General features: G+C 42.6%; 1 protein-coding gene and 1 non-coding gene across 2 annotated transcripts; both read left to right on the top strand.

Moving 5' to 3' along the window:
• Nucleotides 1-248: 248 nt before the first annotated feature.
• LOC100135807 (branched-chain alpha-keto acid lipoamide acyltransferase) lies at nucleotides 249-12,728 on the top strand. Its single transcript, NM_001124203.1, is given in 11 exon segments — nucleotides 249-302; nucleotides 1,638-1,764; nucleotides 1,941-2,016; nucleotides 2,169-2,350; nucleotides 2,578-2,705; nucleotides 2,888-3,140; nucleotides 3,480-3,646; nucleotides 5,435-5,512; nucleotides 11,095-11,286; nucleotides 11,615-11,686; nucleotides 11,969-12,728. Coding segments are annotated over 11 exon segments (1,488 nt in total). The 5' UTR covers nucleotides 249-257; the 3' UTR covers nucleotides 12,137-12,728.
• Nucleotides 11,730-11,868, top strand: LOC118964777. Its single transcript, XR_005051970.1, has one exon. It is a non-coding gene; the product is annotated as a small nucleolar RNA SNORD94 (small nucleolar RNA).
• Nucleotides 12,729-17,567: the final 4,839 nt, after the last annotated feature.

Consider the following 17,567-nt stretch of genomic DNA (forward strand, 5'->3'; position numbering starts at 1 on the left):
ATATGATTTATTCTCAGTTAGGGGTAATTGTTCCCATCTCCTCAAAAGTATGTCTGACTCATATAGTGAATTTATGCCGCGTTCACAACCCCGTTGAAACTAGGAAATCCGGATATTCTGACTTGATAACTGTTTGAACATGGCACGTGTTTCCTAGTTCCGACTGGCCTACGAACACAGCAACATCTCTATAATGACTGATCTCTGATTGGCCATTGAAAGGGGCGTGCGTTGGATCCGGACGAAGAGAAACAAAGATGGCGGCAGTTACCAGAGGCTCATTCACATTTATTAGACGCTTGGTAGGTTTGTTAAAAGTTTTTCCAGATGTGTAAACCGACGTGAAAGCTTTACGAGATAGTTGATGATGCACAAGGATCATACATTTAGAAATACTGCTACTGTACATCAATATAGATACGCTTCCCATGCAGCTGCTAGCCTGACTAGCAAACAAGCTAATTCGAGTCTGTTACAGTGAAGTGGGATTGAAATAGACAATTTTTTCCTAATTGTTTTGTAGTTATGAGTAATTGCTGTGAATAATTGCTATCTGTTGGTCACTACTACCCAGATAGTCAACTATTTATTTGACTCAAACTGTTGACACTGTGTGTTTGAACTTGAATGCCAATACAATGTCATCCCTAACCCATTCATAGACCACTGTAACTAACGTTACCTTTATCGCCTGACGGTAGTACTGTAATATTTTGTTAAGATTTTCTACGCTAGTTCTGAACGTTAAAACGCATCGCTTGGAATCAAGTTACGTATTTTTCATATCAGCGACAAATACATTTCTTAAATCAAAAGGTTAAATTACGAGACACCTTTTATAGGGTTAGCGTTTGTGATAGGGTTTCCACACGGCAATCTCTGTTATATTACAACCTTTGTTTACGGAAGACAGGCGGCCACCTTTGCTAATTGGCTATTTAGCGTTCTCCGAACACCTGTGTGTAAACTTAACTGGGGAGGAAGTGTAGTTCGTCAACTGGAGGCATACACTGCGTATGGATTTGTGCAACACTTACCTTAGCAGTTTATCTTTGTTATTTGAAAGATTCTTTCTCATTGGTATTTTTATTTCACCTTTATTTAACCAGGTAAGCTAGTTGAGAACAAGTTCTCATTTACAACTGCGACCTGGCCAAGATAAAGCAAAGCAGTGCGACATAAACAACACAGTTACATGCAATAAACAAGCGTACAGTCTATAACACAATAGAAAAAAAGAAAGCCTATATACAGTGTGCTACTTTGAAGAATCACAAATATAAAATATATTTAGATTTGTTTAACACTTCCTTTTGGTTACTACACAATTCCATATGTGTTATTTCATAGTTTTGATGTCCTAACTATTATTCTACAATGTAGAAAATAGTAAAAATAAAGAAAAAACGTTGAATGAGGTGTCAACTTTTGATTGGTACTGTGTGTGTGTAACATTAGATTGTTAAACTAAACTTGCTCTGCAGCTAGTCAACTGTTGAAAGCTACGAAGTCATGCTAGCTATATCTTTAGATGCTGAAATGGTATAGAAGTATCCATTAACAAAGCCTAGTCCTGAAACGTGACCCCATCTAATGACTGTTCATGACATGGATCTATTTCTCGTTTATCATCGCAGCTCTTGGCACATCGGTACAAGCTTTGCTGCTCCAGGGTCCAAACTGGCCGACCAGACTACACCCGTCATCCCCACACTGTCTTCATCCCTCAGCTGTGCAGCTCTAGGTTTTTCCACACCAGTTATGGTAAGTAGGCTTCGGAATCGGCGCACAGGGATGTGGAATGAGGAAGATGCTACTGCTGACAGTGTACACTCCGTACAGACAATAAACTAATCAATCTTAAATGCACAAAAGGCTATGTGGAAGTTATAGGTTAAAGAATGGATGTTTCATTTTTAATGATCATTTGCTTTCTTTAGTCACATCAGGACCAATTCTGCCATTCAAACTGTCAGATATTGGCGAGGGCATCATGGAGGTGACGGTGAAGGAATGGTATGTTTTCAAAATATAGTACAGCAACATACAAAGCTGTATATGAATTATGTTTTGTTAAGAGTTGCCACTAGAGGGCACACAAGTTCAATGATTACTAAGCATTGCTACTCCAAGAGAAAGATGTTAAGGTTGTCTTTCTGTTTCCATAGGTATGTGAAGGAAGGAGACAAAGTCTCCCAGTTTGATAGCATCTGTGAGGTACAGAGTGACAAGGCATCTGTCACCATCACAAGTCGCTATGACGGTGTCATTAAAAAGCTCTACTATGAGGTTGATGCCACAGCCTTAGTGGGCACACCCCTGGTGGATATCGAGACAGAGCCCGGTCCGGGTAGGTATACCGCCAAAGCACCAACAATGGCATAATGGGAATCTCCCAACTTTTTATGTATCAAATGTTTAGACAATAGAACTGAAACTTGAAGCCAGTTCATATTACCTGGGTCACGTTTATAATAATAATAAATAAAAACAGTTTGGAACACCAAATTATCTAAGTTCAAAACAACGTTGGCTTCTGTTGGAAGGTGGGAATAGTGACTTTGGTCGATCTTTCAGAGGTGGTCCATGAGGAGGATGTTGTGGAGACCCCGGCGATGTCAAACGATGAGCACACACACCAGGAAATCAAGGGACACAAGACCCAGGCCACTCCTGCAGTCCGTCGTTTAGCCATGGAGAACAATGTGAGTTGTTATTAAAAGACCGACACATACACATGCAAGCATGCATTCACTGCAAGATGGCACTACAGCACAAGATTTAGCACCACCCCTTTAAACCTGAAATGGCCAACTACTGGGTTAACCAGGCTTTTGTGATGATTGTCTATTTACCTCTTTGCCGCCTACTTTCCATTCCTCCTTAGATCAAGCTGAGTGAAGTGGTCGGTACCGGGAGAGACGGACGGATCCTCAAAGAGGACATCCTCAACTTCCTGGCCAAACAGACAGGGGCCATCTTACCCCCGACCCCATTCCATGAGATCCAGCCACCCCCTCCCGCAGCATCCGCCCCCTCCTCGGCCTCCATGCCCAAGATGAAGCCCACACCAAGTGTCCAGCTCCCTGTCGTCTCCAGGCCCGTCTTCACGGGCAAGGACAGCACTGAGCACCTGAAAGGTAGAGGGAGCATTACAGAGATGGTTAATGGTTCCAATAAATGTGTTTGCTTTCTGGGATACATTTCTGATTCAGAGAATAACCCATAGTATTAGCTAGACAGGTTAAATATAGTCTATTATAATTAGAGTAGCAGTGATGTTTTGAACGTGTTTCAAAAAGCAACTCACTGTATTTAAATTCCCAATCTAGGTTCAGTCCAGGTTCCAAACAACTTCCTTCTGGCTTTGTTTGTAACAGTCTAAAGTGACCTGACCGGACAGGTGGTAACTTAGCAATATAGTACTGGCTTCATCAAAACACATCCCTTTTTTCCAATGTGTTCTTCTGAACGACCAGGTTTTCACAAAGCAATGGTGAAGACCATGACTGCAGCTTTGAAGATCCCCCACTTTGGTTATAAAGATGAAGTGGATTTGACGAGGCTGGTGCAGTTGCGCAAGGAGCTGAAGGGCCTGTCAGAGGCTCGCGGTGTCAAGCTCAGCTACATGCCCTTCTTCATCAAGGTGACCTTTGACTCCTGACATGCTGTAATATGAAGTTGTGAGGTGACATATCTAGTGTCAAAGTGACGCTATTGCCAAAATGCATGGGGAACACCTAATTAGATGTGTTCGTTATGACGTTGAAATGTCAGCTCATGCCAGATCATGTACTCTTGTTATGACAGAGGTAGCAGCTTGTGTTATGTGACGGAAGTGTTATAATGCCCTGCACAGAATCTTCATTATTACAGGGGTGTCATGAAAGAATCATTGCACGTCATACCTGAAGTACTATGCCAGAGGATTTGGGTAAATAGCCTGCTTGCTGCGGTTTGGATCACAACATAGTCCCTGTGCCCATGAAAGCGAAGGTAATTGACTTAACGCCCCTTAGTACTCAACGTCGGTAGCCATGAAGTGCTTTAAAAGGCTGGTCATGGCTTACATCAGCGCCATCATCCCGGAAACCCTAGACCCACTCCAGTTTGCATATTGCCCCAACAGATCCACAGATGACGCAATCTCAATCACACTCCACACTGTCCTTTCCTACCTGGACAAAAGTAACCTTATGTGAGAATGCTGTTCATTCATACAGCTCAGCGTTCAACACTAGTGCCCACAAAGCTCATCACTAAGCTAAGGATCCTGGGACTAAACACCTCCCTCTGCAACTGGATCCTGGACTTCCTGACGGGCCATCCCCAGGTGGTAAGGGTAGGCAACAACACATCTGCTACATCTGCTACACTGATCCTCAACACGTTGGCCCCTCGTGTATTCCCTGTTCTCCCACGACTGTGTGGCCAAGCACGACTCCAACACCAACATTACATTTGCTGACGTCACAACAGTGATCACCGACAAATATGAGACCGCCTATAGGGAGGAGGTCAGAGACCTGGCAGTGTGGTGCCAGGACAACAACTCCTTTAACGTGCTTAAGACAAAGGAGCTGAATGTGGACTACAGGAAAAGGAGGGCCCGAGCATCACATCGACGGGGTTGTAGTGGAGCAGGTTGAGATTTTCAAGTTCCTTGATGTCCCCATCACCAACAAACTATCATGGTCCAAACACACCAAGAAAGTTGTAAAGAGGGCACGACAATGCCTTTTCCCCCTCAGAAGACTGAAAAGATTTGGCATCCTCAGTTATACAGCTGCACCATCGAGAGCATCCTGACCGGTTGCATCACTGGCTGGTATGGCAACTGTTCTGCATCTGACCGTAAGGTGCTACAGAGGGTAGTGCGTGCGGCCCAGTACATCACTAGGGCCAAGCTTCCTGCATCCAGGACTTATAATACTAGGCGGTGTCAGAGGAAGGCCCAAAAAATTATCAACGACTCTAGTCACCCAAGTCATAGACTGTTCTCGGCAAGCAGTACCGGAGTTCCAAATCTAGGTACAAAAGGCTCCTTAACAGCTTCTACCCCAAAGCTGTAAGACTGCTGAACAATGAATCAAATGGCCAACCAGATTATTTGCGTTGACACCCCCCGTTGTTTTTACACTGCTGCTACTCGCTGTTTATCAATGCATAGTGACTTTACCCCTACGTACATGTACAAATTACCTCGACTAACCTGTTCCCCCACACACTGACTCCGTATATAGCCTCGTTATTGGTATTTTGTGTTATAATTTTTTACTTTAGTTTATTTATTTTTTTTAATTGTCTTCACTGTAACTGCATTGTTGGTTAAGGGCTTGTAAGTAAGCGTTACACGGTAAGGCCTGTTGTAATCGGCGCATGTGACAAATAAAATGTCATTTGAAGATAATCATGATTTTCTCTGTTTGAGCAGGCTGCTTCCCTGGGCCTTCTCCATTTCCCTATCCTCAACGCCTCGGTGGACGAGGCTGTTCAGAACATCACCTACAAGGTAAGGCTGCAGGAAGGGGGGATGGTGTTGGGGAGACATTGCTTCCCTTTCAGTCAGTCAACTTTGGTACAACATACTATGGGGAGTTGCACTCTCAACTTCTGTTGAAAATCTAAAATCACTCCTGACAAGGCCAATAAAATCCTTTCCTCTCTGGAAGCCCCGCCTTCCACAGGTGATAAGTGAGGCTAGAATTAATTCTTTCCATTATTCCGCTCTTCATCTCGGTGTAGACAGGAACGATTCACGCTACTAAAACAAACAATTGGAACACGAGACTGTCTCACGTTGCGCCAACTAAACTGCCCCTTTGTGGTAGAGCGTGCGCACCCCTGGATGTTGTGTGCTGGAGTTTGTATGGTTCTTATAGTTTCCTAATCACAAAAAATGTGTTATTCTTCTGATTGTTTGGCCTGGCTATAGCAATGAGTTAAGATTGCTAAAAATGCAACCTAGATGACGAAGGCTAAGCCGGGTTTGGGTTCATAACCATGCCCAAATGAATAAAGAGATACTCAGGTTTGTTGTCTTTGTGTAAGTTAGAGGTTGACAAGGGAACAGGAATGGTAGTGAAGTTCTGGAGTGAGGCCTAATATATAATTTGCTTAATAAAAACAAAAAAAAACAATAAATGGTAATTTCCTCGCTCCAGTTGTAGCCAGTCACTTGACCTCCGATGCAAGTGGAGAAATATACAGTTGCACGTCATGAGTTAATTAGACTGAAAGGTTGCTTGTTCGGCCTCCTGGGTGGCGCAGTGGTTAAGGGTGCTGTAATGCAGCGCCAGTTGTGCCACCAGAGACTCTGGGTTTGCGCCCAGGCTCTGTCATAACCGGCCGCAACCGGGAGGTCTGTGGGGCGACGCACAATTGGCCTAGCGTCGTCCGGGTTAGGGAGGGTTTGGCCGGTAGGGATATCCTTGTCTCATCGTGCACCAGCGACTCCTGTGGCAGGCCAAGCGCAGTGCACGCTAACCAAGGTTGCCAGGTGCACAGTGTTTCCTCCGACACATTGGTGCGGCTGGCTTCCGGGTTGGATGCGCGCTGTGTTAAGAAGCGGCTTGGTTGGGTTCTGTATCGGAGGACGCATGACTTTCAACCTTCGTCTCTCCCGAGCCCGTACGGGAGTTGTAGTGATGAGACAAGATAGTAGCTACTAACAATTGGATACCACGAAATTGGGGAGAAAAAGGGGTGAAAACTTAAAAAAAACACAAAAAAAAGGTTGCTTGTTCGAATCCCAGAGCCGGCGAGGTGGGAAGAAAATCGTCCGTTCTGCCCTTGAACAAGCAGTTAACCCCCACAAGAACTGCTCCCAGTTGCTGATGATGTCGATTTAAGCCCCCCCCCCCCCCCCCCCCCGCACCTCCTTGGGTTAAATGTGGAAGACACATTTCACTTGAATGCATTAGGTATCCACTTTCCATCTGGGTAAGTAGAAAATCTCAATGTGGTTATCACAGCCATTAAACTCTTAACTGTTTTGAAGTCACCATGAGGCCTGTATCTTTGTAGTGACTGGGTGTACACCATCCAAAGTGTAATTAATCACCAATATTTAAATGTAGTTTATTTTTTAATATATTTATTTTCATCTACCAGTAGATGAAATATAATTGTGTGGGGTACAGCGATGGTGTAGTCATTTTAAAAATCATGTTAAACACTATTATTGCACATAGTGAGTCCATGCAACTTATGTTACTCCTGAACTTATTTCCACTTGTCATAAAAGGGGTTGAATACTTAATGACTTAAACATTTCAGCTTTTAATTTTTAAACATTTTGAAAAATATATAATTCCATGTTGACATTATGGGGTATTGTGTGTGTGTAGACCAGTGACGACAAATCTCAATTGAATCCATTTTTAAATCAGGCTGTAACAACAAAATGTGGAAAAGGTCAAGGGGTGTTAAGACTTTCTGAAGGCACTATATAGCTACAACCAGGCCTGCCCTGAGAACAGTCTTGGTTTCCACTAAAGCGATTCTGTATGCAGAACGGGGGACAGACGAGCAGCTAACGGAGGAAGTTATTTCTGATTTCTGCACATACAAATTATCACGGGACAGGAAAATTCCGGGGTTATGGAACTGTTGCGGGATCAGGACATACAGGGAACATTTTTGACAAGACATGACTGGAATCAATTTTCAGTTGTAGGATGCGGAGATGGATTGAGTCTTTGGTCAGTGCAAATGTCTTAAATGCCTGGGTGGCTGCCCTCAATCAACACGGTTCTTGCGCGCTCTATCACCAGTTACGGGAGGCTACTCGATGAGTACCTCATGAAGCCGGTTGAGGGAATGCTGAGAGTGTGCAAAGCTATCATCAAGGGAAAGGGTGGCTTCTTTGAAGAATCAAAAATGATTTGGTTTCTACATGATTCAGAATAGAAATTAGCCTGTAAAAGTAGAACAATGTTCTTATACCGAAATTAAAGATGTTTATTGAAAAGCAAAATATTAACCGTTGAGTCTTCATCCCTGCTAGAAATCATAATTATCATTTAAAAAATAAACATTTTGCCTTGAACAAATCACCTACACAGTAATAAAACACAATGCCGAAGTATATTTATATAATTTGCGAGCGACCTGTCCAATAGGTTATTTGTATGAACATTTTAAATGAATAAAGAACGAAACACAGACTCTAATTTAATTTAGCCTAGGCATGAACAATTAGGAGTAGGAGTAGTAAATAACAAAACATGGCTGTCTACAAACACCAGGGCCAGCCGGTCATGGCTAGAAGGGATCCAGCATTTGTCAAATTGAATGTCAGATTTGACTTTTTGTAGCAGTTTAGGAGAATTAGGTTAAAAGCTTAGGAACAGGGTTTGTGTTAGCTAAACTTGATCTTAATTTGACAAAAGCTGGATTCCTTCTAGGCATGACCGGGCAGGCCCGGCCCACTCACCATTCTCGCTGCGATTCAGCACCACAGCAGTGGAAAGAGGACACTAGGTGGTCACAAAATGAATAAATTATAAAACTGTTGTTGGACAATCACTCGATATGTATGTAAACGAAATTCGTTAAGGCTTATTTTTATAATGCTCCTGTGAAACGAGGCATGCGTCATGCATTTATGAAAGCACTTGTTTCCAAAACACAAATGATATCCCTTTTTACAGTTCTTCTAGATTGTGTTTATTGAACACTCCATGTCCTTTCCAACCGCTTTCTTATGTTTATTGAACGCTCCACGTCCTTTCCAACCGCTTTCTTATGTTTATTGAACGCTCCACGTCCTTTCCAACCGCTTTCTTATGTTTATTGTACGCTCCACGTCCTTTCCAACCGCTCTCTTAAACTGCCGCTCCAAATTCGCTCCATTCATTTAAAATCACCATTTAAACCAACCCCCATCTATTTTTGTGACTACCTGGACCGATATTTGGTTTGAAGTATTGAAACCAAACCCTATGATGATTCCACAAGGGGACACCCTTCCCATAGGTTGTGCATTACTGGGATTCATTGCTGCTTCCTGTCTGTAGTTCACTAGTCCCTAATGAGGTGTCTAGTGATACAGGTTATGGGCCCGTTGGTGGTTGGAAGCAGAGTTGAGGGAACAATCAGGGTTGGACACAACCATGCTATTGTCCAACACACGTTCTCTGGTTCAAATGAACCCCAAAATGAGCTGTCTTTCCCCAGCTCAACACTTTTCATTCCTAGGAATTAGATTACGGATTCTCGACCTATTGCGCCCACTTGGGATTTGGTTTTGGATGCTCTGTGAGAGGACTTCTTTTGAATGACTGAGTCTGGATCTGAAGATCTTCTCCTGTGACATCTCCTTTCTTGTGGCTTTAGCCTCGGCTAAACATGTTGGGGACCTCCCAAGTCATCCATACACCCTTCCGATACTTTAGTTCGCCCAAGGCCATTCTGAGGTGACGTCACGTCCAAATGCAGTCTCTGCCCTGAAAGTAATGGCTATGTCCTACAGATCCTTAAAAAAATGTTTAAGCTATTTTCTATTTTTCGTTATTTGTTTCTGATGAGCAACAGTTTGCATGCCCTGTGTCCGGTGGCCTTCTTTACGCACGTACATTGAACGGACCCAGGATATCCGACCAACGTTTTGTCTGTTTTGCTAATCCATCTTTTGGCAGGGCGCTCTCTAAGCAGCCTCCACAATCCAGTGGGAGAGACGCTATCTCCCTGGCATGTAGCAGCAAGCTAATGAGGGCGCCTCGCCTCAAGCGCCGATTTTAAAACATTGCAGATTTCTACTTTGTTTGTTTTCTAGTGTTTTTTTTTTTTTTTTTCTTCTTTTTGTTTTTATTTCACTTGGTCCCCCCCACCGCCTCAAGTCTATACTCTGCCTCCACCCTAATAGACATGTATTAATCACTGCTACAGTTATGTGTATATAGTTCTATCGTTTTTTTATTAGCATTGTCATTTTATTTCCACTTAGTCCTGCATGTCAGAGCTTATGATTTTCACTGTACTCTGCAATCATACCTGCAACCCTGTACATGTGACTGTTAACCCTTCAGAGATTCTGTGTGTTTATCTAACTGTGTACGCGCCAACTCAACCAGGGGTCTGGCAACGTCTCGGGTGTTATTTAAAGGGTTGGCCATTTAAAATAATAATAATAATTATAGGATTCATAATATTCAATGAATTATAGTACCTAACATCCGATTTAGACCAAACTTTTTTTTTCCTAACGAGTAGGACATGAGGGATCCATAGAAATGGTATAAAGCCATCCACGACCACCTCAACAATGAGTATATAGTATCAGTTCTATGTTTAACAAGTAGTTAAGAGCTGCAGCTCTGAGAATTGTTTCTTCATCCTATGTAATGTATTCTCGGTGAATTTGGTTGTCTGCTACCCCCCCCCCCCCCCCCCCCCCCGTTAAGAGAAATTACTCATTTAAAGTTTAGGTTTGTCCCATCCTACATCTTGAATTTCCTTGTTCGTGCTAGGACCCTTAGTTCCATTGAAGAGAAATCTAAACGCTACAGCATACAACGACATTCTGTGCTTCCAACTTTGTGGCAACAGTTTGGGGAAGGCCCTTCCCTGTATCAGCATGACAATGCACTCATGCACAAAGCAAGGTCCATACAAAAATGGTTTGTCGTGATCGGTGTGGAAGAATTTGACTAGCCTGCACAGAGCCCTGACCTCAAACCAATCGAACACCTTTGGGATGAATTGGAACGCCGACTGTGAAGCCAGGTCTCATCGCCCCAACATTAGTGCCCGACCTCAATAATGCTTTTGTGGATGAAGTCCCCACAGCAATGTTCCAACATCTAGTGGAAAGCCTTCCCAGAAGAGTGGTGGCTGCTATAGCAGCAAAGGGGGGACCAACTCTCTATATTAATGCCCATGGTTTTGGAATGAGATGATTGACGAGCAGGTGTCCACATACATTTGGTCATGTAGTGTATATTCAAATAGATGGGGTACTTGCTCACAGCGAGCTGGATGTAGGACTAGAATGACTCATGAACATGACATTTCTCTCATCCTTTCTTCAAAGTGATTGAGAACCTGAGCTGGTTCTGAGATGTGCTGATATGTCTCCTCCTCCACCACCAGGCATCCCACAATATTGGTCTGGCCATGGACACGAGCCAGGGCCTGCTGGTGCCCAATGTGAAGAATGTGCAGTTGCTGAGTGTGTTTGAGATCGCAGTGGAGCTCAACCGCATGCAGACCCTGGGCGCCACGGGCCAGCTGGGCACGGCTGACCTCACAGGAGGCACCTTCACCCTCTCCAACATTGGCTCGGTGAGCGGGGTAGTGGGCGTGGGAGGGAGGGGGACTAGTGGCTGGGAGGATGAGCTTAAAGTGATACAGATAAGTCAAACAGATTTATATATTTTTTTAAACCTTGTGTGATTTTATGTTGACGTTTTCATAATTAAAAGCTGTGTTTGCATTTTTTAGTAGCCATCTAATGCTATTTTAGTAGCCATCTAATGCTATTTTAGTAGCCATCTAATGCTAACTTGAATAGTAATTGACAGCTAGCGGCTGCATTATTTGGGACCTATGCTTGCTTAAGCCGCTTGTTCAGTCTTTACATGTCATGTATTTGTGTTTTCCATTGAATCAGATTGGAGGCACTTATGCAAAGCCAGTAATTCTGCCTCCTGAGGTGGCGATTGGCGCTCTTGGAAAGATCCAGGTTTGTGAAAATGATATTACTTTAACATTATCAGTTGTCAATGCTGGCTATGATGAGTGGCGCAGGGGTACGGACCTCAGCTGATAATGGGAGCTGAGTGTTGGTGCTAGTTCTCAGCTTAGTGGGCATGTGGCCAGCTGACTGGGAGGTGTCAACACGATACAGACGCCTGACTGAGCCTCATGACATTGTCTGGACTTACATTTATATTTATTTGATAGTTATGGATGTCTGGCTTGATTTATGAATACTCATCTCCTGACATGTTTATGCCCCTTCCAGGTCCTACCCAGGTTTAACTCGAGGGACGAGGTGGTGAAAGCTCACGTCATGAACGTCAGCTGGTCGGCAGACCACCGGATCATCGACGGGGCCACCATGGCGCGGTTTTCCAACCTGTGGAGGGACTACTTGGAGAACCCGGCTTCTATGGTCCTGGATCTGAAATGAGCATGCGGTACCCTGGCCTGCATCCCCTGGACGCAAGCCCAGCGACGCAAAACCAGCCCCCATGATGATGTGAAGTTGGTCTACTGTACTCTGACTCTTTGGGTAGTCACTTTGACTGGGTGTTACTGGTCACCATACTGCTCCTGACCCCTTGGCCATCCAAACCTTTCTTCCTCCGAACATGGATGGCTGCACACGCCACGGACACCACAAGTTCCCTTACTACTCAACGTTGTGAAACTAATCTCTAGTTGCTGGCTGTTTTTATCTTTGTGTGTGGCCTTCGTTTGTTTGCTCTCTTCTGGTTGCCTTACTGACATAGGATGGGTATGAACAGTAGCGCTTTCTCCTGAAGAGCAGAATGTTGGAAGGAAAACTTTTTTTTTTTTTAGTAAACCTGTTGTATTTCTGAAATACTGTATAACCCTGTAAAAATGTCTTTGCACCTTTTTGTTTTCTTACAGCCCCACACATTCCATCAATGCTAGAAAGCTATTTTCAAGAGAATGTGCGGTTTAGTGATTCCCTATGGAAAGCACCATTGCACAACATGCGCTTGTTAGTGTTCATATCAGCTACAGTGCCTTCAAAGTATTCATACCCCCTGACTTATTCCACATTTTGTTGTGTTACAGCCTGAATTCAAAATGGATTCAATTGATGCAATACCCAGTGACAAAGTGAAAACAGGTTTTTAGAATGTTTTGCAAATGTATTGAAAATGAAATATAGATCTCAATTACGTAAGTATTCACACCATTGAGTCAATACTTTGTAGCAACCTTTTGGCAGGAATTTCAGCTGTTAATCTTTCTGGGTAAGTCTCTTAAGAGCTTTCCACACGAGCATTGTGCAACATTTGACCATTATACTTGTCAAATTTCTCCAAACTCAAATTGGTTGTTGATCAAAGCTAGACAACCATTTTCAGGTCTTGCCATAGATATTTAAGTCAAAACTAACTTGACCACTCGGGAACATTTACGGTCTTCATGGTAAGCAACTCCAGTGTAGATATTGGCCTTGTGTTATTATCCTGTGTGTGGTGGAAAGCAGACTGAACCATGTTTTCCTCTAGTATCTTGCCTGTGCTGATTTTATTTTTATCCTGAAAAACTTCTGTCCTTAACAATTACAAGCATAACATGATGCAGCCTCCACTATGCTTGAAAATATGGAGAGTGGTACGCAGTGATGTGTTGCATTGGATTTGCCCCAAACATAACACTTTGTATTCAGGACAAAAAGTGAAATACTTTGCCACATCTTTTGCAGTATTACTTTACTGCCTTGTTGCAAACAGGAGGCATGTTTGGAAAATTATTTATTCGGTACAGGCTTCCCTTTCACTCTGTCAATTAGGTTATTATTGTGGAGTAACTACAATGTTGATCCATCTTCAGTTTTCTCCTGTCACAGCCATTAAACTCTGTAACTGTTTTAAAGTCACCGTTGGGTTCATGATGAAATTCCTGAGCGGTTTCCTTCCTCTCCGGCAACTGCGTTAGGAAGGAGACCTGTATCTTTGTAGTGACTGGGTGTCTTGATACACCATCAAAAGTGTAATAACTTCATGTTCAAAGGGATATTCAATGTCTGCTTTTTGTTTTTACCCATCCACCAATGGGTGCCCTTCTTTGTGAGGTATTGGAAAACCTCCCAGGTGTTTCGGTTGAAATAATTTTAAATTCACTGCTTGACTGAGGGACCTTACAATTATCTGTATGTGTGGGGTACAGAGATGAGGTAGTCATTCAAAAATCATGTTAAACATGATATTTGCACACAATGAGTCCATGTAACTTATCATGTGACTTGTTCAGTACATTTTTACTCCTGAACTTAGGATTGCCATAAAGGGGGTTGAATACTTATCGACTCAAGATATTTCAGCTTTTCAATTTTAATTTGTAAAAAACCTTTGACATTATGGGTGTGTTGTGTGTAGGCCAGTGATAACAATTCTCAATTTTATCAATTTTAAATTCCGGCTGTAACAACAAAATGTGGGGTATGAATACTTTCTGAAGGCACTGTATGATGTCAGCAGCTACTGGATAAAAGACGCCAATGGTTCCCCAATTGTTAGTTTGATCAATTTGTGTTACTGCTTTTCTTGCTGTTTGATGATGTTTTTAAAAAAAAAGGAAAATATTAAGTTATGGGTGGAAGTGAACACTTAAGCTTTGTTCGAATACACCATACTAACATACCGTATACTACCTACTCAATTTATGTCACAAATAGTGCGGTTAGTATGAGTATTCGAACATAACCTTAGTGTAGGGTTTTGGGAATGCGTACTGTGGTCTCTGTATTTGAGGGAGATTGTACTATTTGAAGGTGTGTGAGAAATGCCTGTCTGACTTAATCACCGTTTCTGATATTGTGCGGATCCTGAAAACAAGTTTTAATAAATTTGAGGTGTAAAGATTTATTGGCTTTGCTGAGTGTTGTGGGTTATGTTCCCCAAGAATTCTGACACTCACCTAGTTTGGCAAAATAAAGCCTTCAGTCTATAGACGCTAAATAATTGTCTTCGCCTGGAAGTATGGGAGAGATACAGGTTCATGTTGGAAATTCCCAGTCATTTTTCCCATGGGAATTCTTTTAATTGTGAAAATAAGGTCTGTATTATTATAGCCCTACAGTTCATTTAAAATATTTTGTTAACCGAGTAACCATCTTTCCATTGACCATTGCTCAATGTTTTTGTCTCCAGAACTTGGAATGAATAGAACTCGTCCTAAAATGCTTCTAATTTCCCACCCCATTGAACAGAGGACAAACATGTTGCGTGACCATTGGAACAGTTTCCACCCCTATTTCACACAATTCTTCCTACTGTTTTCTGAAGGCATGTGTTGTCAGGGGGACTGTAGTCCATGTGGCAAGTTTAGCTTGTGACCACCACCACTATTTTCAGTGTTCCACCCCTGACTAAAATGAAACCTCCGGAGTCACGTTTCATCTAGGAACACTACTGACAAGCTATGAGCTCTATTGCTACTCTTACAAGATTTTCAAAGCAAATAAGCTATTCCATCAATACAATAACATACACAAAGAGGGATATGTCGAGGGAATTTAGCACATGGGTTTACTTCATGCAAATTAGTGCAATTTAGAAGGTACTATTTAATTTGGCTGCGACCGCCCGGCAACAGGATTTGACGGTTTGTTACAGGACTACTGCAGCTGTGCTCCCATCTGTTTTGAACGTATACATTAACTGTGTTGGTGCTTCCATGAACTTTACAGTCTATTTGGAGTGAGATGTATTTGATCCTTTTTGTCAATTATGTGAAAGTTACTTACTACATGCAGTTTGGCTTGATAATGAATAAGAATTGAGGTCCAAATTGAAAAAAGGCTAATCATGTTGTCAATCATTATGAGGACCAATGCGTTTCCTTCTGCAGTGAAGAAATCTAAGCAGATATGTTCCTGCCTCTGTCCTTGTCAAGCCTTACCTGTCTAATTGAGGAAGCTGTGAGTAGGCAGACTCCAGTCCTGTTTTGAGTTAAGACTGTTTTGGGAGCTGCATTTGATCAGGGTCACCATGACCGGGGTGGCAGTGGCACCGTCATCTCTATCAAGTCCCTTGGGAGACTAGAATTAAGCAAACTAAACAAGATCTGCAGAAGCAACAAGGTCAAAGGGCCGGTGTACAGTAGTGGCCAAAAGTGTTGAGAATGACACAAATATTAATGTTCACAAAATCTGCTGCCTCAGTTTGTATGATGGCAATTTGCACATACTCCAGAATGTTATGAAGCGTGATCAGGTGAATTGTAATTCATTTCAAAGTCCCTCTTTGCCATGCAAATAAACTGAATCCCCCCAAAAACATTTCCACTGCATTTCAGCCCTACCACAAAAGGACCAGCTGACATCATGTCATTGATTATCTCGTTAACACCGGTGTGAGTGTTGACGAGGACAAGGCTGGAGATCACTCTGTCATGCTGATTGAGTTCGAATAACAGACTGGAAGCTTCAAAAGGAGGGTGGTGCTTGGAATCATTGTTCTTCCTCGGTGAACCATGGTTACCTGCAAGGAAACACATGCCGTTATCATTGCTTTGCACAAAAAGGGCTTCACAGGCAAGGATATTGCTGCCAGTAAGATTGCACCTAAATCAACCATTTATTGGATCATCAAGAACTTCAAAGGAGAGCAGTTCAATTGTTGTGAAGAAGGCTTCATGGCGCCCAAGAAAGTGCAGCAAGCGCCAGAACATATCGAAGAGCCCTCACTGCTGCTCGATCATCCTATTTTTCCAACTTAATTGAGGAAAATAAGAACAATCCAAAATGTATTTTTGATACTGTCGCAAAGCTAACTAAAAAGCAGCATTCCCCAAGAGAGGATGGCTTTCACTTCAGCAGTTCAGCACTTCTTTGAGGAAAAGATCATGATCATTAGAAAGCAAATTATGGACTCCTCTTTAAATTTGCGTATTCCTCCAAAGCTCAGTTGTCCTGAGTCTGCACAACTCTGCCAGAACCTAGGATCAAGGGAGACACTCAAGTGTTTTAGTACAACATCTCTTGACACAATTATGAAAATAATCATGGCCTCTAAACCTTCAAGTTGCATACTGGACCCTATTCCAACTAAACTACTGAAAGAGCTGCTTGCTGTGCTTAGCCCTCCTATGGTGAACATAATAAAGGGCTCTCTATCCACCGGATGTGTACCAAACTCACTAAAAGTGGCAGTAATAAAGCCTCTCTTGAAAAAGCCAAACCTTGACCCAGAAAATATAAAAACTATCGGCTTATATCAAATTTTCCATTCCTCTCTAAAATCATATGACCTACTGAAGAGATGAGTCTTCAATAAAGACTTAAAGGTTGAGACCGAGTCTGCATCTCTCACATGGGTAGGCAGAACATTCCATAAAAATGGAGCTCTATAGGAGAAAGCCCTGCCTCCAGCTGTTTGCTTTGAAATTCTAGGGACAGTAAGGAGGCCAGCGTCTTGTGACCGTAGCGTACGTGTAGGTATGTACGGCAGGACCAAATCGGAAAGATAGGTAGGAGCAAACCCATGTAATGCTTTGTAGGTTAGCAGTAAAACCTTGAAATCAACCCTTGCCTTGACAGGAAGCCAGTGTGGAGGCTAGCACTGGAGTAATGTGATATTTTTTTTGTTTCTAGTCAAGATTCTAGCAGCCGTGTTTAGCACTAACTGAAGTTTATTTAGTGCTTTATCTGGGTAGCCGGAAAGTAGAGCATTGCAGTAGTCTAACCTAGAAGTAACAAAGCATGGAATTAATTTTTCTGCATTTTTGGACAAAAGTTTCAGATTTTTGCAATATTACGTAGATGGAAAAAAGCGGTCCTTGAAACAGTCTTGATATGATCGTCAAAAGAGAGATCAGGGTCCAGAGTAACGCCGAGGTCCTTCAGTTTAATTTGAGAC

The sequence above is a fragment of the Oncorhynchus mykiss genome, chromosome 5 (assembly GCF_013265735.2).
Source record: "Oncorhynchus mykiss isolate Arlee chromosome 5, USDA_OmykA_1.1, whole genome shotgun sequence".
Lineage (NCBI taxonomy): Eukaryota > Metazoa > Chordata > Actinopteri > Salmoniformes > Salmonidae > Oncorhynchus > Oncorhynchus mykiss.